The sequence below is a fragment of the Drosophila pseudoobscura genome, chromosome X (genome assembly GCF_009870125.1).
Source record: "Drosophila pseudoobscura strain MV-25-SWS-2005 chromosome X, UCI_Dpse_MV25, whole genome shotgun sequence".
In the NCBI taxonomy this organism is placed as follows: domain Eukaryota; kingdom Metazoa; phylum Arthropoda; class Insecta; order Diptera; family Drosophilidae; genus Drosophila; species Drosophila pseudoobscura.
In genome coordinates, this window is record NC_046683.1 from 11,238,958 (window position 1) to 11,264,866 (window position 25,909).

Below are 25,909 nucleotides of genomic sequence, written 5' to 3' on the forward strand. Positions count from 1 at the left end.
ACTCGATTTGGCTGGCATCGCATTGGGGATTTGTTTGTTTGTTTGGGCTCCATCAGTGGGGCTGTTCTTTGCTTGTTTGCTTTCGCCTTTTGGTTTGTTTGTTTGTCTATTCGGTCTGGTTTTGGCGCGTGTGCAACTGTACCAAGATCGTGCCACATCGGCCGCATGGACCCGCGCACACGAGCATAGTACTGCACTCATGTTGCAGCTTAATTGACACAGCAGCAGCATCGGTGGCGGGGCAGCAGCAGCAGCAGCATCGGTGGCAGCGGCAATTAATAATAGCAACAGGCTCTCATTCTCTGCCTTTCTCCTTCCGTCCTGGCCTCTCTCTTTCGCTCTCTGTCTGCCCGGCTCCCCGTCTCCTTTCCACTGGAGCGTTGGGGTCTGGCGTCTGTTGTCGCATAAATTGCTGTTGTCATTACCCGCAACGGCAGCAACAGCAACAGAAACAGCAACTGCAACTGCAACATCAAGGAGTCAATGGCAAATTTATGTTTGACTCGTGCCCAGGCCTGCGACTGAAAGAAAAACATAACTCGAGTGAAAAATAAGTTAACTGGATAACTGGCTGGCTCTCCTGTTTGTGCAGTCATCGTCATCGTCATCGTCACCGGCACTCATCATCATCGTAAACAATGATGCAGACTGATTGCCCAGCTCCCCACCCCCTTCCCCCGTTTCCAGGGTTCCCAAAACGAGGCCAGGAATGCGCTCGGGAGGGACGATCGAATTACCAGGAGACGGGGAGATGTGCAGAGTCTGAGGGAGTTCTTTGGTAGTCATCCCTTTGTACTCCCGGAATGTCTCGGGATAATTGCTAATCCGATTTCAGACTAATGCGATAATGCTCGAGTGCACGACTCACTGATGGGATTGGGCAAAGGCCCCAACAAAAGGCTGGCTTACGGGCTTCTAAGGGTCTTAGCCCTGACACAAATGGAGGATAAGTCTATCAGATCCATCTGGGACTTAAAAAAGATGTCGTTGGGTTCCTTAAAGAAATTAAAAACTTTCCTTTTGTCTAAAAAAAGACTCCAAAATAATCCCCATAAAGAATGAACGAATGAATCCAGTCTGTGTCCTCCCTTGGAGGAGCTACACTGACAGAAAAAGGGCATTGTAAAAGGAAAAACACTTAAATTTAAAAAAAATATTCGCGTTTTAAATGTCCACTAAAAAATATATATATTAAATGAAATTAGCATTTCATTGAAATGGGAAATATATTTATTTAATGTTCAAATTAATTAAATTTATAGCCACTCTTGGGGACTGTAATCCTCTACGGTTTGTAGTTTTTGTGGCTAAGCCAAAGAATGAACTTTTAGAAGGAAGTTTTTGATGACTAGGAAAATGAGGAAAATATCTTTTTATAAAAAAGAAATCTCTTGCCTTTCTTTGTCGCCTTTTTTCGAAAGACTTTGCAGTATAAAATTATTTAGGAATTTTGCAAGCTTTTTTTGTGAAACAGAAACAACAACAAAAGTTAGTCATAAATTAGAGAAGCGTTCTGTTGGCTTTCTCCAGGCCGGCTCCAGAAGGCTTTCCCCGGCACTCCAGCCCCGGCAGCCCCGGCCCCTCCGACAGCCCCACTAATTACATCGGTAATCAAAGCTCAATGCGAGTCAATTAGATGATTGTCCCACAAGCAGGGGATCCGTGCGATCGGGCGAACGCAATGAGGATCTCCTGGATGCGCCCGAGTGACCACAGCGGAGACACATCGGGGGGAGGAGTCGGGGGCGCGGGAGCTGCTTTTGGGTGCAGCTGGTGGACCGGTTTGGCGCGTGCCCGATCCGATCCGATCCGATCCGATCTCCCCCCTCCCTCCGTCCTTCCCTCGCTCTCGCTCTCGCTCTTCAGGCCTGCTTCATACCTCTCTCTCTCTCTGTTGCTCTCCTTGCCTTTTCTTTTTTGCACAAACGAATTAATTAAAGATGATGACGGAGATGCAGAGGGCCATTAGCATTAACGGACACAGCTGGGACTCCAGGGAGAGCGAGAGGGCGAGAGAGAGGGGGGGTGGGGGAGAGAAGAAATGACAGCGCGTGGCATGATCAGTGGCAGCTGCCACATACGAGTAACCGCTCTAGAAGTACTCCTTGCCAAGTCGAGTGCGTTCGTCCGGCCTCTGCCTGCGATTGGACACCCCATCGGACTCGTCCATCATCGACTCGAGCATGCGCTCCTGCCGCGGATTGAGGGCCGCCAGATGGATGTCCCTGGTGGCCCGGAACTTGCCGCAGTTGTACAGATGCTCGTTCTCCAGTCGAAGGTAGTTCCAGATGAACCGCCTGCTGGATGGATGGACATGGCAGGGAGCATACAAGGGAGTCGGAGGGCCGCCACACTCACCGCGTGATCTCGAGGAGACTGCCGAGGGTCTTGGTGTTGTAGGGCGTCATCAGGGCGTGGTGGTTGAGCGTAAACTCGATCACCCAGAACCAGCGCAGCACCAGGTTCTCGACGATCACAAAGTAGTAGAAGGCCGGCGGATAGACGAGCTTCTCCCGCAGGAAGATGTGCTTGCCCTTCCAGATCCGGAACAGGCCAAAGTCCTTGATCACGTCCCACAGAAAGCAGTACAGGGTGGACACGATGGAGGCGGCCAGCAGGAGCCACGTGTACGGATTGACGAACGTGTTCGCGTACCGATCTGCGGGGAGGCAAGTGGGGGATCAGTGGGGCTGGGATCGTGGCTGGGTGTGTGGCTCACACCATCCGTGCGAGAGCGCAGCGTCGAGAAGAGCACCACGAAGAAGGTCGTCGAGTACTTCCCGGAATTGAGGAGGTAGCTGATGGACTTGGAGCCGCTGTCCCGGAACCGGCGCAGGCACTGCGCGAACCGAAACCAGGCGGGCAGGCAGTAGATGACCGGCACCAGCACGTCCGTGCTCAGGTACGGGGGCACCGGCTGGCCCCGCAGCCAGGAGGAGGCGTAGAACCGCACGATGTAGTAGTGGTCCACGATGCAGGTCAGCAGCGAGTTCAGCTGATCGCCCATCCAGAAGTCGGCGAAGCCCACGTAGTGCAGCGGGGCCGACATCACGCGGCCCAGCAGCTTCATCGTCCACCAGCGCGCCGGCCAGTTCATGATCGGCAGCGGCACCACCAGCAGCAGCAGCATGATCAGGATCAGGGCCAGCGGGAAGATGAACGGATCGGTCACGTGGAACTGGCCGTGATAGAGGAAGCCGAGCATCGAGAGGGTCCACAGGATGCCGAAGGTGCAGGCGATCTCCAGGAAGGTGGCCGGCTGCAGGTGGCTGCGCGGATCGATCTCGAAGATCAGCACATGGTTGACGCCGAACCGCTGCCAGCCGGTCACATTGGCCGCCATAAAGAAGTTGAAGATCACCCAGGTGAAGGGACCCCGGTAGAGGCTCATGAACGCCAGGATGTTGCTCTGCAACGGCGGTCGCCGCCAGTCTAGAAGGGATAGAAGGGATTCCAGTGATAGAGGGGACTCCCCCTCGATTCGAGACATCTCATTGGGCCACCTACAGCTGATCAGCGTCAACACGAAGAGCATCACGAACATGCCCAGGGCGACGCCGGCCCGGAAGACCATCTGCGCCGGCGTGGGCTGGCCCAGGGGCGGCACTCGCAGCTTGTTCATCGCCTGCGATCGGTCCCCAGCCGCCAGATAGAACGTGTACAGGTCCTCCACCTCGATGACCATGCGCTGGAGGGTGCGCTGATCCGCGAAGGCCGCCTGCGGAATATGACGCTGGAACCAGTCCGCACCAGCAGAGGACCTCAGATACTTGTCGTACTTCTTGCAGATCTTGCGGAAGCCCGTCTCGTTGAGGGACTGAAAATTCTGGAGCAGCACGAGGCTGAGATAGAACTCGCTGTAGGCGTTCCGTAGCTGCCGCTGGGTCATCATCTTACGGCTGCCCGAGGTGTTGACGGGGTCCGGTCGCACCTGCTCCGTCCGCTGGGAGCCCAGCGATGTGAGGCTGGCCGTGTGGCCCGGCACCCGGGCGGTGGCCAGCAGCTGCAGCTTGAGGGTGGCATGCTTGCGCCGCGCCTCCGCCAGCTTCTCCATGAAAAAGTTGTTGACGCGCTCCAGCTCGTTCTGGCACTCGGAGAAGAAGGCCTCCTCGAAGGCCTGATAGTAGGCCGCGGTCGCGTACTCCAGGGACGTGTCCGAGTCGCGGGCACCATCCACGCCCTGCTTGATCATCGTCTTCAGATCCTGCAGATTCGAGATTCGAGTTTCGGATGGGGACTGGCCGGCTAAACTGGACTGCAGCTGCTCACCGTGTATCGCATGTACTGCTGTCGCCATTCGATGGTCAGGTGCGTCTCAAAGGTCTTGCCAAACTTCATCTTGGGGGGCGTGTGCCCCACAAGCGGCGCAGGAGGCGTCCCAGCTCTATGCCAAGAGCTAGCTGAGACAGTTTCAAATCGTCGGTTGCTACAAATTCTGACATTCTTCTCCAGAGTAACTCAACGCCCAGCTCCAGCTCGAGCTCCGAACCTGACTGGCTGAGTGTCCCACGGAGGGAGGCCCCTTGGAGGCCCAATTGTGAGTCACTTTCCCGATCTCATTACGCGTTCACACGCTGTGCAAATTGCTTCAGCGACGCTCTTCCGACGGTGACTCAGAGGGCACTTTTCGCGAGGGCTTCCCGTTTGGGTGTAGCAAACCGAGGCGATAGCGATCGTGGCCGCTGATTAAATACCAACAAAAAAAAATAAGAACAATACCAAAGTAAAAATAAGAAAAAAAAATCGGGCTCGTCCGGGAGTTGAACCCGGGACCTCTCGCACCCGAAGCGAGAATCATACCACTAGACCAACGAGCCTATATGTTGGCGACCAACAAATATGACAATAAGAACGAACTCTAGGGTAGAGCTGGCAAATTTTAACATTGCCCCACAGCTGCTAATGTGTATCATATTTCTGCGACCAGGCGGAAGAGGGGGTCGTTCATCCCGAGCATTGCTAAAAATAGTTGAGTGGTGAATATTCCCAATTGCAAATACATCGAAAACAGATCTATAAAAGGCGAAGAAAGCGAAGAATTATGCACACTTTTGGGGCTTCCGAGGGGCACTCGACGGTGACGAGAATGACGATGACTTCGCTGAGTGATCAGCCACCTACGACAGAGTCCCGCTACCCAGAACAGACATGCCACAGTCAGACATGTGGCAACCGCAAAGAGAAGAAGTTCCAGCATTGTTCGCATTACGCAACGGGCGTTGTCGCTGGACGCCAGAGTTGCCAGATCGCCTGCAGGTCCATGGCCACGCCATTAGCGGCCACAATCAATTTGTAAAAGCTTTTTGTCAGTTTATAAATCTTTAAACGCTCGGATTGAGGTCGCAGGGTCGCGCCCCCTTGTGACGTGGAATTCGTAATTAATTAGGGGCCAGGGCGCGGCCTGGGGCTAGACAAATTCGTTTCGGCCGAATAAATGTGATCTGATGGCCTGGAGTGCAGTTTTCCCCTTGGATGTCCCGCTGGAACCAGAGCCTCGCTCGAGATCTGGTCTTCTCCTTTCGCGCCAAGGGGGCACTTTTCGCAATCAATCAATTAGAGGGGAAGATCACTTCCTTCTGGCATTGTGTGGCGCCAAAACGGAAGCAGCACAGAGCCGTGTTGGGGCTGGACAACATCCGACTGGGGCTGGGGCTGGGCCCCCCACCTATGGGGGACTTCCGTTTTGATTGAGGCAACTGCAAATTAGCAATTGGATATTGGCTCTTGGATCTCGTCACCATAATCACGGCTAGAACCCAGGCCGTCTCTTGTGCAACTTCCGTGCTCCACTTGTGGCACTTGTGGAAATTGGTGGAAATTATGGCATCGCTTAGATATATAATTAGAAATGTCAGTGCCTCGGCAATTGGCATGCGTAATTGGCTAATTGAATCCAATTGCCGCATCTATCGATCTCTGGCTGGATGGCCGTGGAGCCGTGGGGCAGAGCCCACATCCGATACGGGGCAAGCATCATTCATCTTCTTTGGGAGAGCAGATCCCATCCTCATTAATCATCGGATTTCCCTCGAAAGCATTCCCACAAGCATCTTGCCCCGACTCACAATCCCTTCGCCCTCCCAGGGTGGTCCCTGCGCTCCTATAATCTACGCTTAGCTCTTTCTGTGGGTGGCTGGCTAATGGCCCCACAAACACACAAAGAGACCACACATCAAAGTCCCCCCAGGCCACAGGCACACCACACACACACACACACACCCAGCGGGAAATGCAGCCTCGGGGCAGGCAACAAGTGCACCGCCGAAATTCCATCTAGAATGTGGAGCATTAGAGCCCAGCCCAGAAGCTGGCCACAGTTGATCGAAAGGGGAATTCATCTTCAAGCCAGCAGAAAACCTGTTCGGATAGAAATTGATATAGAAATGGAAATGGAAAATCGCCAAAGAGTCGCAAAAAAGGCACAGGAAATGGGCATTCTTTGGCCCCAGCAATAGCAATAACCATTACGATTACCACCGAAAAAAAAAACAAAAAAAAAACAGAAAACAGAAAACAAAACACAAACAAACAAGTATAAAAGAGAATTTCTAATCTTGCCGACGTTTCTGTGGCTTTCACCTTTTCGAGGCTCGATCTTTCGAGGCCGAGTGTGATTTTTGGGTCTGGGTTCGGGTCTAAAATTGTCTCTGAGCTCAGGCCCAGCCACGGAAATGTAAATGCCGTGTAAATACAAAGCGGCGAGCGGACTAATTGAAAATGCAACATGAATGGGGCACGGAACGGAAGTGTAGCGCCCATTCCAATCCAATCCAATCCAATCCAGTCCAGTCCTAGCCAATCAAATTGGTTCGATTCGTATCGATTTTGGTTGCCCGGTGATTGATTGTGTCTCAATTAGGGGCAAATTGCTCGGCCCCAGCGGACACCACACTATCCCTAATGAGAGAAGATGCCAATTTTGTGGCTAATGAGGATCCATTGACATGCATTTGTATACATTTTAAAGTCAACAAAGGTGGGAGATTGAGTCTGAAGAGGGGAGGAGCGACTGGGTTTTAGGAGTGGAAAAATAATAGAAAACTAAGGCCTACAAATCTCCAGAAAAGCGGAATGGAGTTCTCCTTTGAAAGCATCTTTGGATGGGCATTTTTTGTATAGATTCTGGCACGCAGTAGCACTGTGGTCATTGGCAATTGCTTAGGTAAAACAAAAAGCCCCAAAAACGACAAATATTTATTCAAATTCGGTAATTGTGTCCGGCAATGGCGACGTCTATCTGTCGCTCTGTGTGTGAAATTTTGGTCAGCATCATGGCCAGCGGTTGTGTTGTTTCAGGGCCAAAAAAGCGAACGTTGTGGCGGTGCTGGGGGCTGGGGGCTGGGGCTGGGGATGGGGGGATACACCCGCATTTCGAATGCCCGGCCAAGCGTCTTCAATCTTGTTTCGGTAATTGTACAAACAGCAACGACAACAACGACAAAAACAACATCATGTTAGGCCATTCGAAAGTTGTTCATGGTGGTTGTTGGCTGTTGTTGGCTGTCCATGTTCAATGAACCTTTTAAACTGTTACCATTTCTTGTGGCTGTTGCTGGCTGCCTTGTGGCAAGTTCGAGTTCGTGCCTTGAGTCTTTTGTTCGTGTCGAACGCTCTTGGAAATTGAATTTTCGTCTCTCTGGCAACGGCAACGGTAGCCCAAATGGAGAGTGTTTTCCGGGCTGAACCTTTTTCAATTGATGTCTCAATTAGTCGCCAGTAGTGTCTCGTGTTCTGGGTGAGAACGGCCACTGTTCTGGGCTCTGATTGCAATCCCATTTGGAGCTACATACTTTGTTGATCTCATGAATATTTATCGAGTGTCTCCGAATGGGTTTTTGTGGCCAGCTCTGATTGCGACTTCCTTTGGGCCAGGGAATGGTTGGGGCCTAGAGAATCCAGCAGCGGATAAATGAATCAAAGGAGCTCTGCCATTAGAATGAATCACTTAGTGAAACGAAAGAAGCTCAAACACGTGTCAGAAAGCCACGATACGGAGCCATACGCGTATAGCGGCAAGGGCCGCGGCTCACAACGTTACCGCTCTTAAGCATTTTAAGTTTTATTTTAAACTCTTCCTTGAACATAAGTTCTTTTTTTTCTTATTCTGTCTTTATTATTATTTCGACTAGTATTAGTTTTAGTTTATCAACGAAAAGTCCAGCCGAACCCAGTACGACAGAAATCGGTAATTACAGCATATTTCTCATGGTATCTCCGTTCTTCATGTTCTTCACATGAGTCTGGTGCGAATTCGAGGTCAACTTTTCGTCCATCAAAGCACTTTCCAAGGCAGCGCCCTCCTCACAGAGAATACATGAATCTGAACACATTGCAGGTGGTAAAAAGGTCAAAATAAATGCTCATTGCCCTATAATTCGGCAATTATTTTGCCAAACCAAGGCCTTCGCACGGAAGTGGCATTCAATTCCTACTCAGACTTCAGCGAAAGTTGCGGCCATATAACATATTGATGAGAAATTCCGATAAATAAATGTCTTTTCAAACAGGCTATAATTATGGGTAAATATTTTTGTAGATTTTTTTTCTTAATTTAATTTAAAAAATATAATTTTCCTCTTTGAGGAACTTGAATTAAGAATCAACTTTCTTATAGAAGAAATATATACCACTGCTGACGAATAGGAACTCAATCTGATCTTAAGCAAACCGATCACTCTCATCTTTACCCAGATTTAAAGGATGTATCTCCAGCTTATATCTTGCTTTAAGAAAAACTAGACATAGATCAACCTATAATGATGGTAAAACAAGGAACAGCAACAAAAAAAAACCATATACGAGTATAGTATCGTATTCTTGACTTTCATTCTCACTTGACTCTCAGGAGGGATCTCTTTTACCAAAGCCAAGCCCCGACTCTAACAAAATAAAGTCGCATATGCATAGTACATACGCCTAAACTTAAATGATGTACATATGTGTATACAGCCAGGCACTGAACAGACAGAGAAACAGGGGATAACAGTAGGAAGAAGGGCCGGGAAGGGCCCGTTGAAGACGTCCAGCTCCATGTCAGGGTAAGAGCTCTCAAAGGAGTCTACGATACACGTCTTGGTTATTTCACAGGCAACTCCGTCAGGCGGAACCGACTTGACTTGACTTGACTTGAAGCAACTTTTTGTTCTGCCAAGTTGGCTTATTTTTTGGCAGCTGCTTTGACTGCAGGTGTATTACACACACACATATGCATGTGTGTGTGTGTGTATATGGTGGCTGTGTGTTTGGGGCCATCTTTGGCACGCACTTAGCTGGGCCAAAAGTCTGGGCCGAAGTCTGGGCCAAAAGTCTGCTTTTTTCTCACACTCTTAATGACAGCCAATCATCATTTGCTTTCGGCCATAAATATCAAATTCATATTAGCTGCCAACCAAGCAGAACCCTCCCTCCCCTCCCCCCCTCCCTCCTTAACCACTCTGGTACTCCCCCCTTTTTCGCCTTCTTTCTGGACATGCCGTTTGTTTGGCTTATCGTGTGAACTAATCTAAGGGGAGTAGCTGCTCCCGGCTCCCGGCTCGGAGTCGTAGCTGTGAAATGATGTGCGAGTCTATGAGCATAATATATGTACCTATCAGACGAGCCCCACTCCACACTCCCCGCTCCACCTGTTTTGCGGGCTCGTATCATGGTCTGATCCGATTGTTGACCATCTCGGGGCACTCCATTGAAATTGAAGCCCAGGAAAATGGTGCGACTGCTACTTTATTACACTCTGCGCTTAAGACGAGGGCCCAAGACCCGTAGACCAAGTGGTTGGATGGCTTATTCTGCTTCTTTAGTTTTTGTCGCCGAGTCGCCGAGTCTCCGAGGGTCTTTCGTTGCAGTTGAGTGCCCCTGCCCTGCCCCTGCCCCTGGCCTGCCCTACCTCTTGCCTCTTGAGTCCATCTCTGACTTTGTGGCAAAAGAAACACATTAAAAGCATATCAAGTGAAATCATCAGCGTGTTCTCAGCTGCAGCGGAAGTCTTGGCCAAAAGCAACTCTTCACTGTTGTCCCTGGAAAAATTTGTTTATGTCAAAACAATCGACAATCACAGGTTCAATAAAAGAGGGTTCGACACTCAAAACAATCAAATGACATTGTGCGTATAGGCCGCCGAGCAGTAGGCAGGGCTGAGAGCAAACAAATGAAACCGTAGACGAATCTGAGGCTGGCAACTGTCAACAGATGTTGGCCTGGGCTTGGCCCACGCCGATTTGGCCACATTTGATTGCCATTGTCTCGCGTTGAGTGCCACTGCTGGGCACACCGAGGGTACATACGCTCAGAGACTCGTTTGGAGAGGGAACAGGCCTCCTCAGTACAGTAGAAGTACCTCAGAAGTACTCGTCTGCTCTCCATTTTGGGAGACACGTATAAGGCTACTCCTTCCTGTAGCGCAAGAGCTCTGTCCTGCGTCCATTACAACCAAATACAGGGTAGCCCCCATTGAGGCACGTATCATTTTTCACCATGCCACGCCCTGGTCGGTCATGTATGTGGCGCAAGAGAAACAAGCGTTTTCGAGAGACTCGTGTGTAAGAAATAAAATCGAAATAAGAGCACATGCCGTCCGTGCAATTAGTTTAATGTTAGTGGCCGCACCTAGGCCTCGCCTTTGCCAGCTTCCAGCTCGGGCCTCAGCTCCCCAGCTTCCACACCACAACGATCCCACTTGGGACGGGGGCTATGGCGGCTATGGGGACTACTGTATCTTGTTATATGTGAGTCATGGTGATTGAGATTTATTCAATCGATAATTGAGCGTTGCGATGACTAAAGGCAATCTCCCAACGATAACCGAATGCGATGCAAATCTGCGGAGAGAGAGAGAGATCGTCTGAAGATGGGAACCTGCTTAGACCGTTGATCGATCCCATTGAAATCAATCAAGATCAATCAATTCTACGTGTAATTTTCGATTTGAACAAAGAACTCCATATTTTTGTAGGATTGATGTCATTGGTTATCGTCACAAATGCAGCTATCGATTATTTTGATGATCCAAAGATGTGAAGCTTTCCCTTATATTCCCCCTATCTTTCAAGGAAATAGTGGATAGCTATCTGCGTCTATGATGTTGTGCCTATGGGAAAGGGGAACCTACAAGGGACCCTACAATACACAGTACTCCCAGCTCCGTCCCATTTCTTGTTGCAATCGGACTAATTGTTGTATGAATTTCCACTTTTGCATAATTTCCTAGCCGTAGCCCCATTCTCGGAGTCGTAGGCAATCATTAATATACAAATTTATGTTTATTAAGAGTTGCTCACAAAATTTATGCAACTGGGTGGCGCTTCCTCCTCCAACAGGGTCCCTTGGCCCTCCCCCTCCCCCGAAAGAAGAACAATTGGCCATGTGAAAAAAAAAGCCCGTGGATCTGTTCCTCGGGAGTGTTTAGAGCCGAGTGAAGACTGTAGAGAGTACGTGCGGTGGCGACTGCGGACAGACTGTGGGTGGGTTGGCGCCTTATAAGGCGCAGCTCGATTGTGGGATCTGCTCCACAAAGTTGAGCAGGCAATTAACACAATTTCCAAGCCCGAAGGCTGCCCCAAGTATCGATGCGAGGCCAAGCAAAGGTCAGGGGTGTGCGCAGATCGGTTAGGGGAAAACCACAGTTTGGTGGCATTTGAGATGCCTCAAACACAGCATCTATGGAAATCTATGGACCTATGACCTAGGACCTACCTGCACTGCACAGTTGAGGAAGCAGTTATTCTGGCCGGGTCCATTGAGCAGACCCTTCGAGGACGGCTCCAGGCTGGCCGATGTGAGGCTGGTGGGGGCCCGCAGCAGCTCCAGTAGTCGATTGCGCTCCGCTCCATTGGCCACGGAGCCGGCGGCGAATGGCTTTGGCGCCGCCTGGCCATACACACTCTGTGCGCCCATTTGATGCGGCGTGGGCGTGGCAGGTGTGGCCAGGCGATACAGGCTGCTGCCACTGGGCACCGCATTGAGGGGCGTGGTCGTAGTACTGGCCATTCTGCGGCGACCGGTGGCTGACATTCGGGTGGGATCTGAAAGAGCCAGAGGGGGGGCAAGTATTAGAGAAAAGCATGCCAAAGACATTTATTAGACATTCTAGATGGATTGATGGATTCGTATATGTTTTTAAGAGGGGCTATAAGAGTTATGGATATAAGGATAAGGATATAAGAGAGTGAGCAAGGGGATTGCTAAGGAATCAGCCTTCAAGCAGATGCGTTGACTTTTGGGCTTAGATATACACTGGGCGAAAGATGGCATGGGAAAAGAAACATTCCCATATCGAAACTAAATATTCATTTTGTATACCCGATACTCAAAATGAGTATTGGGGTATATTAGATTTGTGGTAAAAGTGGATGTGTCCAGAAGGAATCGTTTCCGACCACATAAAGTATATATATTCTTGATCAACATCAATAGCCGAGTCGATTGAGCCATGTCTGTCTGTCCGTCCGTCTGTCCGTCTGTCCGTCCCCTTCAGCGCCTAGTGCTCAAAGACTATAAGAGCTAGAGCAACGATGTTTTGAATACAGTCTTCTGTGATATGTCACTGCTACAAGTATATTTCAAAACTTTGCCCCGCCCGCTTCCGACCCCACAAAGGGCGAAAATCTGTGGCATCCACAATTTTAAAGATACGATAAAACCAAAAACGCAGAATCGTAGAAGATGACTATATCTTTTAGAGTGTCAAATCTCAACCAGATCGTATAATTATTATACCCAGCATCAAGAAAACAATTTCATTTTTTCTCGTCCTGTCTCTCTCTAACACACAGGTAGCATAAGCGTCTTTTCTTAGAGTAAAACATTAGCGCCTAGATCTCAGAGACTATAAAAGCTAGAGCAACCAAATTTGGTAATTCACACTTCTAAGATATCGGACTTAGACGAGTTTATTTCAAAATTTCGCCACCCCCTTCCGCCCCGCAAACGACGAAAATCTGGGGATATCCACAAATCTCAGAGACTATTAACGCTAGAGTAACCAAATTTAGTATCCGCACTCCTGTTAGATCTCACTATAAAACGTATATCTCAAAATTTCGCCCCACCCCTTTCCGCCCCCACGAGGACGAAAAACTGTTGCATCCATAATATTGAGGATACAAGAAAACTAAAAACGCAGAATCATAGACAATGATAATATCTATCAGATTGCTGAATCTGGATCAGATCAGATCATTTTTATAGCCAAAAGGAACAAATCAATTTGCAGTGGCTACGCAGCGCGTGACGTCACGCTCAGACTGATTTTCTGTCTCTCTCGCACGCACTCTTCGTCGTGTCGTTCGATATTAGCGGCATCTGCCGGAGAAGAGCCATACTGACTAAGTATCGGGTATAAATGTAGAGTTGCGGTGTCCGCAGCAACTCACAACGTTCTCCCTCGTTTTAATATTTACATATAATATTTACAATATAAAATATATATATATTTAAATACAATATATAAATATGTATGTATATATAGAGTATTTATTATTTTTTTTTTCTTTTTCTTGAAATCTGGATAAAAAATATTTTTAGATTTATAGATGGATTATAGCTCTTCCAACTTCGTCTACGATCTGTCCGGGTCCGCCTCGAAGCGGGGGAAAGTCGCCTCCAAGAGCGAAGCCGCTGTCCGCTACCCGAATGCCACCGAATGACGAATGCCGCGTGCGTAGAGTAAAATTTGTGTCACTTGGATGCCAACAGACGGACGGACGGACGGTCGGTGGTAGAGCGGAAATGGCCAACTGGGATTATGCAACCGCTAATTGCAGGCCAGCCGTCGTCATTTCATTCGCAATTCATTCATCAAATTGCACGAATGAATCGTGCACAGTTTTATTTTCATGTTTTTGTTTATTTCTTGTTTATTTTTCTTGTCCGTCCGTCTGCAATGCGAGCAGAAAGACTTGAGCAACCCGCTCAGAGCGCTGACAGCGAAAAACTTTCTCAGGTACTCTCTAACATGTACATATGTATGTACGTATGTATGTATGTACATAAAAAGTGCAGACGGACAGAAAAAAAGAAGAGGCACAAAAAAAAACAAAAAAATTGTCTTGTGAAAGGTTCCACCGAGATTTGAACTCGGATCGCAGGATTCAGAGTCCTGAGTGCTAACCGTTACACCATGGAACCCACTGAACGACGAGGCTTTGTATGTGATATTCGAAGAGTCCAGAGTCCAGAGACCAGAGACTTGGTATCTATTTTTAGACAATGGAATATTTACCAATGGAATAGTATGTTTATTAAATATAAAATATACCTTAGAATTCCGAAAAGCATGTACATTTCTAGCAAATATTTTCCCTCCTCCCAATATTTGTGGAGTGGCATTCCCTGCACGTACAGTCATTCCTTTAAATATTCTCTGCGTTTAATATTAGTTTTCAATTGATTATTTTCATGGAGAGAGTTTCCAGAAAATATCGTATATGGTTCAAGCCAATTTCCAATTCCAAACACAAATCCATTCGATACATTTTTCCAGATTCGATTGCCCTCGATTCCCAGAATTAAATTTGAATTTTTCCAATTATCCACAGAGGGGAAAGAGTGAATAAACGAATGACTTTTATGCTAATTGTTGAATGGCCCAAAACGTTGCTAATTGATAAATGCTGCCACAGGGCACTGCTGCAACGATGCACCGCTGCCTCAGCTGCAGCACTGGCTGGCTCTCCACCTTCGACACCGTCCAGGTTAATTAACATAATCGGCCCGAGCACCTGCAACTGCGACTGCAACAAAAGAACAACTGCTTTGCATATTAATCGAGCTGGCCCCAGAGCCAGAGCCAGAGCCAGAGCTGGCAGAGGAGCCTCGTGGATTGGATTGGAGTGAGAGAGAGAGAGAGAGAGAGGGGATGGGCGGGGATGGAATGGAATGGAATGGGATAGGTGAGGCATTTCAATTGCTGTTGCGTGAAATGCCACAATTTGTGGCATGATATGATCCAATCAACATTCGCCATCGTCTGGCTGTCAATTCAATTTCTGGACATACAACATCATAAATGTTGATAAACTTCATAATTTTCCACTCTTCTGGCTCTTTTTTTGGAAAGCCTAATTTAGAAATTCTTCTGAAATTGCAAGAACGCCGGACCCGATCGGACACGAGACTGCAACAAAAGGCAACAGCTTTAGGACATCTGCCAGACAGACCCATTGCTCATCGAATAATCTGTACTCGTACACGATGTTGATCGCGTTTAAATGAGTAATGTTGAAATAAATGAACTGACTAATTGCAAAGTTTGATTGGATTTGATTCAAAGTCACAAAAGGTGTGCTCTCGGCAAAAACAATCGTTCCAAAAGGCAGCTTCTGCTGAGTTGTGGGCTCTCGCTACTCGCTACTCGCTACCTCCCTACTCGGCAGAGTATACCCGCCGTACCCTCTCTTCAGGGGTACATTGTACCAACTGCAACGCAACTCACGCAATGCTCTTTGGGTTTCTTTTCGAAATTGGATTTTGCATAGAGACAAAGGCACTTTCTCCTCGTATACTTGAGGGTGAGGCAGATGGGCCACACACAGTGTGCACTGCCTGGTCACGCACTCGAATTTTTGCGACAATTACTCGGACTTCAGGCTAATGAGCTCTGGTCACTCATTAAGTTCTGGCCTGTACGCGCACGAGTACGAGTAGACCGGCCCAAGCTGGCGCCAGCAACTGATTCTTTCCTCTGGCCAGGTCCAGAGTAGAGCCAAGAGTGGTTTGGATTCAAGTTGAGTGGATTGACCTCGCCGGAAAAACGTGACATAATGCAAATCACACGGCAACCAAGCAGATAGTGGCCCACGGTGTGCTTGCCCACAAAATGATTTGGTTTTTGACCGGATTCAGGGTGCAGGGGCGGGCGGGCGGTCATGCGAGTGTTGTGTGGGGGTCACCAGGTAAATGGGAACGCAAAACTTGGATATAAAGCTTTTGAGTAGTGATATCATGCCACAGAAATAGAGAACCAACCATCATAGGCCTCTTAAGCGAATAATCGAAATACTATCGGTTCCCTTAGATACTTCCATAATTTGTTCAAAAGATCAACCGAAAGCAAGTCTCTTCGTCTTTGCTTGTAGTCCTAATACTAGTCCTATCCTATAAATGACCCATTTATTACCAGTCCAGCCCACACGCTATTTATCGATTAATCGGTGGCCAATCGAAAACACCGCAAATGGTGGGGCGATTGGTCATGCCAGGAAAACGGATTTCGTGCAGTATTAGACCAATTTCGATCAACTGCTGGTAACAGGGGGGGGGGGGGGGGGCTAGAGACTTTCTTCACTGCCACAGATTGTGGCAACCCCCTGCCCCCCGCCAGTCCCCGGCGTATGGTGCCCGGTCTCCCAATCCCAGCCGCCAGACCACATCCATGACTCTGCATGACTGACAATTACAATAGCTCAATCAAGTACCCAGCCACCTGCTTTAGTTTTGTGGCTTGTGGCCCCAGTCCTAGTCTCGAGCGCCATCCCCATTTCAATGCCCACCTCCACCTCCTCCTTTCAATGATCGAGCCTCAATTGCTCTAGAAACTATGCCAAGAATGTTGAGCACCTGTTGGCATCATTTCTGGCACGACAGCAGTTGCAGTTGCAGTTGCAGTTGCAGTTGCAGCAGGCAAACGAGTGGCTTGTCTCCGACCCTGAGAAATCAATGCAGTTTCTTCTCAGTCTTTGTTATACGCTTTCCGACGGTACTCGTACAATGGTGTTTTCCATATGTACACGTATGTACTTCTGGGGATCACTACCCTTTCTCGGGTATACATGTTTCTGCTCTTTAAGCCTTCACTTTATACTTTTCCTCCATAAAAATCAATCATCTGACCTGCTCCCATTGGAATGATCTTGGTGGGCTCTTAGATATCTCGCCCAAAAGTCTGTTGGGTAGGGTATGCAACGATTCGGTTCGACTGCGCTGCAGCTGGGCTATGAATGAAACGTTTGAACGTGTCGTAGCTTGAAGCCTCCAATTGACCAGCTGCTGGTGTGGTTCTGCATCCAACACGACTTGGGAGGGGGGAGGGGTGCGTTGCGGAGCGGTGCGGTGGGAACGAGAGCGCAAGACATTGGCCCTCTTCGGTTGTTGTATTTAATTTGACAATTTAACGGGCTGCATTTTGTTGAGCCGAACCGAGCTTCCTCCCACATGGATCGCTCCATAGATAAGACATTTATGTATTGAAACGCTTCGGCGATAGCCGCCCCCGCACTGATGTGGGCGACAGCACTGACCGAACCGAGACGATCTGCTCACGAAGGTATATTCGGACAAAGTGAGAAAGAGAGATTCCCGCTCTCTGGAGCTGCTCGTTGCTCTCGCTGCCGAACATGTCGCGACGCATTCCGACTGCACTTAAAGGTGCGCGCGGGGGCATTCCCAATCGAGCGGAGAGCGGTGGTCCGACCGCGATTGGACGCGCAAGAGCATGCGCTAAGGCGACGGCAGCTGCGCAGTTTAATTGCAAAAGAAGGAGAAGAATGCAGGCTTCCACCAGACACTGATGGACTAGGGAATACTGTGGAAGTGGAGGTGCAAAAGGAGGAGAGAAAAGTCCAAGCAACCTATAAAATATGTATCAGCTGATTTAATGCCATTTTATGGTATATTTGGGGCTCCTATAAATCTACTCATTGCCCTTGTGGATGCAAGAATCACTGAAACAATGTATTTCTTTCTACGAAGGCATACTCTCCAAAGACTGAACCACCCCTGGAAGACGCTGCAAGAAGCCACAAAGCCACAGCGGCCGCCGCAATCAAGAAAAATGGGCGTCTTTGTGCGGAAAATTTTAAAGAGTGGCCACGCCAGAGAGAGAAAGAGGGGGGGAGAGAGAGAGAGAGGCTGTACCATGGAGAACTGCCGAGACAATGGCTGATTGTGACTGACAGCATAATTTATAGTTTCGCGATTTGAACTGCGTCACCAGCGTTTGAGCATTTGACTCTTTTGCCGACAAACACGAGTACCGTGCCCCGTGCCTCGTGCCCCACCCAAGCTCCATCAAAGGCCCAGCTGCGCGAAGACGATGTGTCCACTCTGGTGGAAGGAACAGTGCCCAATCGAATGGAAACGAAGCATTGTGTGTGGCATCCAGCGAAGCCCTGACCACAGCACTCATAACTGACAGCGGTCATCTCCGGCTTCATCTCCGACTAGGTCCATCATTTCCATCTCCATTACCATCATCACTGAGGTATGCAAATTGGTTATTGGCCAGGCCTAGGCCTATCAGATGTAGGCTTCATTAGCGAATCGACCCCAGCAGTTCGTGGCTGCCATTAGCAACACCTCCGACCAGTTAATTATACCACCGGCTATAAATCCACGTTAGATGCGTTTAACAAGATCCAGTCAAAGATACAGATACAGATACAGATACATCGAAATACACAGAAAGAGATTGATTTTTGGTGGGCGTGATATGTAAATTTCACGCATAATAATTTTGACAAACGCAACTCCATTCCCAGTCGAACGAAAAACACCACAAAATTCCGCACGTAAATAAAAAAGATAGAGAAAAAAAAAACTACTTTAAGATACACAAACGCCTTGCCTTGTTCTCTCAACTTTTTTTTTTTGGTTTTTGGTTTTGGTTTTTTGTCTTATATTTTGTGGCTTTTAGCCACGTGCTGGTCTCGCTCCGCTCTCTCTGCTGCTCCACCTAGGCGAGTAGTCTCTATATGGCCCGCTCTGTATGTTCAGACGGTTTTATTTTATGGAAATTAACATTTTTTAATGGGTTTCTTTTTTTCAGGCCATGCCCAGACACACGCACACAGGCACACACATTAATTGTTTGTCGGAAAGTCATGTCATGCCGCATATTCTCGCCAGATATCCTACTACTACTGCCAGACTAGCAGACTGGAGTGGCCATAGTTTTCTCCAGGCCCGGTTACCCTAATCATGGTCTGCTGCAACTGCTGCACAGGTTGCGTGCGTGCTGCATTTTGGGGGAAATCGTACGTCTATCGATCTGGACAGGTTTCCGAGCTGACCGAAGAGCGTTTAACGGTGTTTCCCAAGGCGGGGCTGGGGTGAAAGCGCTGCAGACACCAGGCTGGTTATACATATGGGGGACACCGTCTATTCTGGCGGTTCAAAGATATGGCTTTACAACCTCGAAACAGAACCTTGTCTTGAGGGATAGTAAATAGCATCTGTCTGACTTTCGATTTAATTAATCTCAACATTGCAAAAACTTTCAGAATCTTTTGTGCGCGCAATACCCTAAATGGTGCGCTTAACAGCACTTAATTGTGTGTGGGAAAATGTGACAAAAGTTTTCGAAAACGGAAGCGACCTGCCTCATTGATTCGAATTTATATTAAATATCCCATCATTTCTTCGATATCAAAAAGCTAGAGTTCCTTGGGATAAATAACAAATGAAATGGCGGCTAAGATCGAATGTTGCAATAGCAACTGATAGACCGTGCATGGCCTAGAGTCTAGACATGTGTGGACACGAAATTGTATACCCCTCCGATGATGCAAATCAACGCGTCCGCAGATCGCAGAGATTCAATCAATCAGAAACACAAAGAGCATGCTCAAGCAAAACCGAACCGAAAATGTGGAAAAATCCTCCAACGGAAAAATCAATGATAATGACGATAATGATAATAACAGTGCTAATAATGATAATGATTGCTGCCACATGCGAAGCGGGCTCAAGGCGTATCAAATTTTCGACAACTCTAACGGAAAATCCTCAATTAGTATACGATTTTGAATGGAAGAGGCAAGGGGGAAGTGGCAAGAGGAAAGAGGCAAGGGGGAAGAGGCAAGAGGGACGAGGCAAGAGGGAAGATGTGAGACCTGACATGTGGGAAACCAAAGACCGTGGCCACTTGAGACCAAAAATTGAACATTTTGTTGGGGAAAATGCAGTTCAAGAGGTTGCCGGACAAGTGCACTGGATTGCATTACATTTGGGCCGGCTGCCACAAGGATCCGCAAGCCAAAAACCAGTCAACGGCTGGTATCTCCATCAATCAATCCGCAATTTAAAATCGATTAAAAAAGAAACCACGAAAAGAGTCTGGCCAAAAAGGAGAGCTGGCCGGTCGGGCTCCTGTCACGGCCACTAGTTGCCCATTTTGGTGTCTTAGTTGAGATGTTGTTGAAATTTGAATGCCCCAAGCCCCAAAGCGGGGCAAGCTCGAAACACAAGAGCCCAAACACGCAACGTCAACGAAAATCGAACATAATTACAGGCCCCCAAAAATGGAATGATGGCAGAGATACACAAGAACCCCAGAACGGGGAGTTACGGCTCTGACTCGTCTTGAGTTGGGTTCTTTTACCACTCCACTCCACTTCCATTCGATTCCATTCCCCGTTCCGCCGCCCACAACAACAGAACCGATCGGTTCAAGGGGAGAGTCGGGTGGGAGGGTTACATGGCAAGATGACAAATGGTTGATGGAACCGCCATCCGCAGATAGATGGAGATAGAGCCAGAGACAGAGCCAGAGACATAGACATACATAGATATGGTTATGGCTATGGCTATGGCTATTTCTATGGCTATGGCAGTGGCAGTGGCTGTGGCGGTGGCTATGGTGCGATGTGAATGGCAAGAGCGGGCCGAATGAAGCCAAGACAATGCCTGGGACACAGCGGCACAGCAGGTTCAATGACAGCCCAAGATAATCATCTTCAACACTATTATAATTCATTAAAATTTTGTCGTTTCGCGTTCTTCGTTCGGAGTGAAGATTTCTGGATCCAGTAAGAGTAGGAAAGAGAATAATTGATGGGGGTGCCTCTTCAGAGCAATATTGATATTGAAGCAGTGAAACTAATTCTAGATCTACATATATATCGCCTTGTAAAAAACGAGAAAGAGAGCAAACAGAAATGTGGCGTTCAACGATCTGTCGGTCCCAGAAGTTCTCTCTACAAAAAAAAACAAGGCAGTCCTAAGTTGGAGTACATTACGAGTATGCCTGCACATGTGCTGCAACATACAAAGATCTGTTTATTGTTTACGAATGGCCAGCAGCCCCGGGATCTGTGCGGGATCGTTTTTAGCTGCCCAGGCACGTGCCCTGCCCCTGCCCCAATCGGTTGCCCTGGCCGCCTTCGTTGCAATTTGGAGAACGTTGATTTAGGGGCAAACGAAAGTCGATAGCCAGGACGGGGGGGGCAGGCCCGGCATGATGGGAAGCACGTCTCGGTGCACTCGATATCGTTTTTTGTTTATATTTTATAGGCCATTTATAGGGCGGGAACTGAAGACATTGGAATGGAATCCCAATTGGTTAGGAATCAAAAGTTCCTGCTCATGTTCTTTATTCCAAGTCACTTAAGTGGCAGCCAGGGGGCCCACAAGGGGGCACTGAGAAGAGGCAGGTTCATACATATATCGAGAGAACTCTTGTTTGTTTTCCTTCCACTTTTAGCAGTTCCCGAGTATAGATACGAGAGTATAGTAGAAGAGTCAAGAGAAAGCTATTCTCAACGACGGAAAGGATGTACAATGCTTGGCAGAATTTTTCTGTTTTTCTCTTGCAATTTATTTTCCCCAGCTCAACCCTTTGTTCGCCTTCTTTCTCCCCACTTTCTTCTCTTTCTCTTGTTGGGCTATTTCTAAGTTCTGACATTGGGTCAACCCAGAGTCTGAGTCAAACTCGAATGAGTCTCACGCAATTTGCTTCGAACAATTGCTAAATTGACATTCACTTGTACGAGTATGTATCTGTATCTGTACATGTATCTTTAGCTACATATATTTCTTTATTTGTCTGGCTGCTTGCTCTAATTAGAAAAAAAAACCCCACCATAAAGTCTAAAAAAATGTGTGCAAATTTTGTCTGAAGAAAATTTCTTTACATCCTAGACGACGCTGAAAAAAGACCAAATTGGCTAATGGCTATTAATTACATGGCAGCTCTGCCAGCAGTTTCTTCGACCGACCAGCCCCTCCCTTCCGCGGCCTCTTTCGCAGGCCCCAACCCCACTCTGGCTACAAGTTTCGCTCACTGCAATGGCAATTAACAATCTTTTGGCGGCGACAACATTTAACGGGACTTTATCGAACGCATCGATTACCGGAGCAGACCTCTACGCATCTGAAGGCGCTGCCACTGGCAGGTGAAAACCAACTCAAAGCAAATTTTACGCAATTGGGGACAGCAGACCCTCAGAGATCTAATAGCCGAACGAGACCAGAGCCATCAATCAGTTCCCGGTGTTTTTATACCGAGATATGTCAAATATATCACGTACAAAATGTTGCATGCATAACTCTGGTGTACGATCGTATCGCTTGAAAAGCGCTGACCCCGAAACCCCAAAAAAATATATTGCCAGAGAAGCCACACCGCAAACATTGCACAAACAGTGTGTCCAAAAACCAACCAAGAACTGGCCAAATCAGTGTGCCCAAAAAGAGCATGGCGAGGCCTTCGGAAGCCATGAATCTGTATCTGCCTCGGGTTGCCATTTTTTTGTATTTTACGCATCTGAAGGTTTTCACCAAAATGAACAGAACTCATGTTTTCCTCTGGCCATCCTTGATCCTAAATGATTGTATTAGCTTTCAAAGTGTAGAGCTACTGCATAATAAAACATGAATCCATTGATCTCTGATCGATTCCCATTCCACTTGTAGTCTTTGGGTATTCTCTTTTCTATGGAACACATTTCCCCGACCACGCTGCGATCACTGGTTGATTGATTGATCTTGTTTCCTCCATGATCGGTTTATCCCAGGTGATCTTTGCCCCATCCAAATATCGCTATACGATATTCACTTACCTCTTTACACCTGAAGTGAGGATGATGCTGATGCTGGAGCTGATGCTGATGCTGAGGTCGAAGATGATGACGAAGATGGAGCTTGGCTTGATACTAGATGCAACAAGTGCGGTTTCATTTTGTTCACGCCAGTTGACCGGAAGTTTTGGCTGGCCGCAACACAGGATATGGATATCAGGGTATTAAGTTTATTAAGCCCTGTCGCCTTCACTCACACACGCACAATGCACACCCAACGAAAGGGCGGGGATAGAGGGCCCAGACATTGGGGGCTTCGGCCTCGTCTGTTGGCCAATGTTGGGGGGCTACTTTTCACACGCTTTCACTCGAACAAAAAACACCAACAAACTTTCAGCTGATGGGGATTCAGGTTTGCCGCACAGTCCCAATAATCGCTGATAAAACGATGCCAATGGTTAATTGTTGTTTGACGTTGGTCGATGGCCGATAGCCGATAGCCGATCCTCGATGTTCGCAGTGGCGGCTCAAACAGTTTGTCGGTCTGCGAATCCAAAACACCCAAACAAACAGACAAAATATCTTCACTATCAACAAGTGATTCAAGTGCACAAACGCAAACAAAACCACAAGAAGAAAACACAAACACGCGCGCACAGCACACCCTCAAGACGTGAGATATGACGACAAAAATAATGTTGCCACAGCGCCAGTGAACACAAAGTCAAAGCAACCGCTAGAAGCCGACAGCAGGCCGACGTCCGATCATTTTTGAGTCCGAAATGGAAATAACCTGATCTGAAGTAAACCATAAACACCGCAACACGGCAGACTAAAATTTGTCGTGTTTCTTTGCCGACTTGTACGGTCACACTGGCGCACGATCGGCTACCCTGAAAGTATGCCACAGAATAAATTGGTCAATTTGACCATCAGGTGCCGCCGGCACTTATCTGTAACTACGAGTCGACTCTTACTAGGCAACTCTGAACATAAAGCCAAGCAACTACATAATATCGACAAACCTTTGATTAAAACGAGTCTCTGCATTTATACCCGGTACTCAGTCAACGAAAATAAATTCAAAATTGCAAAAATGTTTTAAGTTTTTCAGTATTTTATATATTTTAACTTCTGTGAACTTTTTTTCTGCTCTGGCTTTTCGATGCAGAGCTTTTTTCTTGGATTGGTTTCCTCGGCAGGTGTCTCTGTTGGTACTTACACAAATATGTAGTTGCAGTGTAGCGGAAGTGTAGTTACCATGTATACCATTACAGCTTCAATTTCCATTTATGCGCGCGAAATTTGAAATGAATGCGCAGATTTAATAAATAAGCTCGTATCCTTTGAAAAGTTTTGGCCGTTATCGTCAATTGGATTAGATCGTTGATTGTCGTTTGATGGCCATAACCAAGCTGACAAGTGCACCCCAGCACATTTTCTACGAGCTTTATTGCTTTTGGCCACATCTGGTCGGGGCTTATGGGGGTGGCAAATGCAACATAAACCTTTTTGGCCAATCTTTATGAGTTCTTTCAGTTGGGGGGACTGTCTTTGACAGTTGGGGGAATATTTTTTCTGCTTGCTTTTTGGGCTTCTGTCCGTTTTATGGCTTCAACGGCTTGTTGCCTTTTTGAGTTTCTAGACAATTTGCTGTCAGCACATGGCCCCATTACCCGCCCCAACCCCCAGCCCCGAGGCACCGCCCATGACCATTTGCGGGATGGATGAATGGCTGGGACTCTGCTTGGGTCAGCGTCTCGGCCACGCACTCATTATCACTCGTTTTATTTTCACGCATTGTTCTGCCCGGCGCACAGCCCACAAAAGCGCAGAGAATAATGGAGAAAACTTGATGAGGCTGCGTGTCCTTTGATTATGCCATCGCCATCTCTTTGCCGCTCGGCAATGTTTCGTCATTATGGGTGCTCGTAAACATTGATGACAGCCGGGGGGCGGCTGCTGGCGATGCAGTCATGGTACGCCCTCCAGAGTCCTGCCATTGATTGATTCTTAGTTTCGGTTACAGTTTCATTTTTGTGATTTAAAATGACTCTGCGAGGAGGGCCCATAAAACTGGGGGAGGCTGCGGTATGAGTTGGCTGCCAGACAACTTAGTTTGCCTTTGAGGACTACCAACTCCCAGCCCTGACCATGAGAGTGGCCAGGGTCACTGTCAAAGCTACATATCCCCCCACCTCACTCTCAGCCATCAGTCGGCGTTTGCCGGCAATCGCTGTCATTAATCAAACTGGCAACAGTAAACGCTCTCCCCATCCCCCATTCCCGATTCTACGCTGTCCACTGGGCCAACTTCATCAACAAAAGCTTCTCCTTTTGGGTCTTTATTGCATTTGTCACCGCACGACGGACGACACAAGGGGCAGGAGGACCCAAGCATGGGTGTAAGAAATAAACGGGACCAAGATGGAGATGGTGAGAAAAGACACACATTGTCTGTGACAGGAGGGGGTGGGTGGCTGGTCAGCAAGGTCAGTCGATGAGCAGTCACAGCATAATTAGCCGACAGGCGCTGTCTAACGTCTAACGACCGTTGAAAATGTTTGTTGGGTGTACGGAAGGGGTGTTCAGCATCCCAGTTCCTCGTTTGCTTCCATGCTATTTGTAGACGATTTACTGCACTGCCTGGCCCGGAAGCAGCCATGTTTAGCCATTCTGTGCGGGAGCTGGCCAGAAGCTCTCCTGTTTTGGTAATCAAATATCATGTTTCTTTGCACTTGAAATATATGCACACATGCTCGTTTACCCCTCCCACTCCATGCCAGTCCATCACTCATGCAGTCCGACTGGAAAGCGGCGAAAGAGCCACCGGAATGGACTCCCATCCATCAGCTGGACGTTCCATTTATATTCTCTGCGTAAATCTCAAAAAGAATATTTCTTGTTGGCCATTAAAAAATTCCGATTTACACATCCGAACAGGAGTATGATTATGTCCGGCAACGGGAAATTCTCGCAGTAGTAATAAGATACGTTAAAAATAAAGCTGCAGCTATTAAAGTGATCGCTCATGTGGGAGCCAGGGGGCGAGCGAAGCGGGAAGGCATGGGGAGAAATGGGGCAGTGGTGCACTGAACATTTGATGTGGCAACAGCAGTTCAGGGGGAGCTGCGAGTGGTCGTACGAGAGGGGGAAAAGGCATTGTAAGTGCGCAGTTACTT

At 47.9% G+C, this 25,909-nt stretch overlaps 2 protein-coding genes and 2 non-coding genes across 6 annotated transcripts in view; all 4 read right to left on the reverse strand.

Moving 5' to 3' along the window:
• ec (ubiquitin specific peptidase echinus) overlaps nucleotides 1–23,527 on the reverse strand; it is a 48,646-nt gene extending 25,119 nt beyond the window's left edge. Inside the window, exons 1-2 of the mRNA XM_033382332.1 lie at nucleotides 22,770–23,527; nucleotides 11,689–12,017 (exon numbers count right to left, since the gene is read on the reverse strand). Coding sequence (XP_033238223.1) covers nucleotides 11,689–12,006 — 318 coding nt within the window. The 5' untranslated portion in view covers nucleotides 12,007–12,017; nucleotides 22,770–23,527. The remainder of the gene's footprint in view (nucleotides 1–11,688; nucleotides 12,018–22,769) is intronic.
• LOC4814617 (xenotropic and polytropic retrovirus receptor 1) lies at nucleotides 1,358–4,442 on the reverse strand. Of its 3 annotated transcripts, XM_001354885.4 has the most exons (5): nucleotides 4,270–4,442; nucleotides 3,508–4,204; nucleotides 2,722–3,432; nucleotides 2,359–2,659; nucleotides 1,358–2,297 (listed from the first exon to the last, which is right to left on the reverse strand). In XM_001354885.4, the coding sequence occupies exons 1-5, from the start codon at nucleotides 4,336–4,338 to the stop codon at nucleotides 2,093–2,095; spliced, it is 1,983 nt and encodes a 660-aa protein (XP_001354921.2). In that variant the 5' UTR covers nucleotides 4,339–4,442; the 3' UTR covers nucleotides 1,358–2,092. The 3 variants fall into 3 exon arrangements, with proteins under 3 accessions (XP_001354921.2, XP_033238227.1, XP_033238228.1); XM_033382336.1 differs by having other exon boundaries at nucleotides 3,508–4,419; XM_033382337.1 differs by lacking the exon at nucleotides 1,358–2,297 and having other exon boundaries at nucleotides 2,426–2,659; nucleotides 2,720–3,432; nucleotides 3,508–4,424.
• On the reverse strand, nucleotides 4,746–4,817 carry TRNAP-CGG (transfer RNA proline (anticodon CGG)). Its single transcript has one exon. It is a non-coding gene; the product is annotated as a tRNA-Pro (tRNA).
• On the reverse strand, nucleotides 14,050–14,121 carry TRNAQ-CUG (transfer RNA glutamine (anticodon CUG)). Its single transcript has one exon. It is a non-coding gene; the product is annotated as a tRNA-Gln (tRNA).
• Nucleotides 23,528–25,909: the final 2,382 nt, after the last annotated feature.

Coding starts and splice junctions, on each gene's coding strand:
- LOC4814617 (XM_033382336.1), bottom strand. CDS start 4,297: ATGGCGACAGCAGTACATGCGATACACGGTGAGCAGCTGCAGTCCAGT. Junction 2,660..2,721: donor GCTGCGCTCTCGCACGGATG/GTGTGAGCCACA, acceptor GCCTCCCCGCAG/ATCGGTACGCGAACACGTTC. Junction 2,298..2,358: donor AGTCTCCTCGAGATCACGCG/GTGAGTGTGGCG, acceptor TCCATCCAGCAG/GCGGTTCATCTGGAACTACC.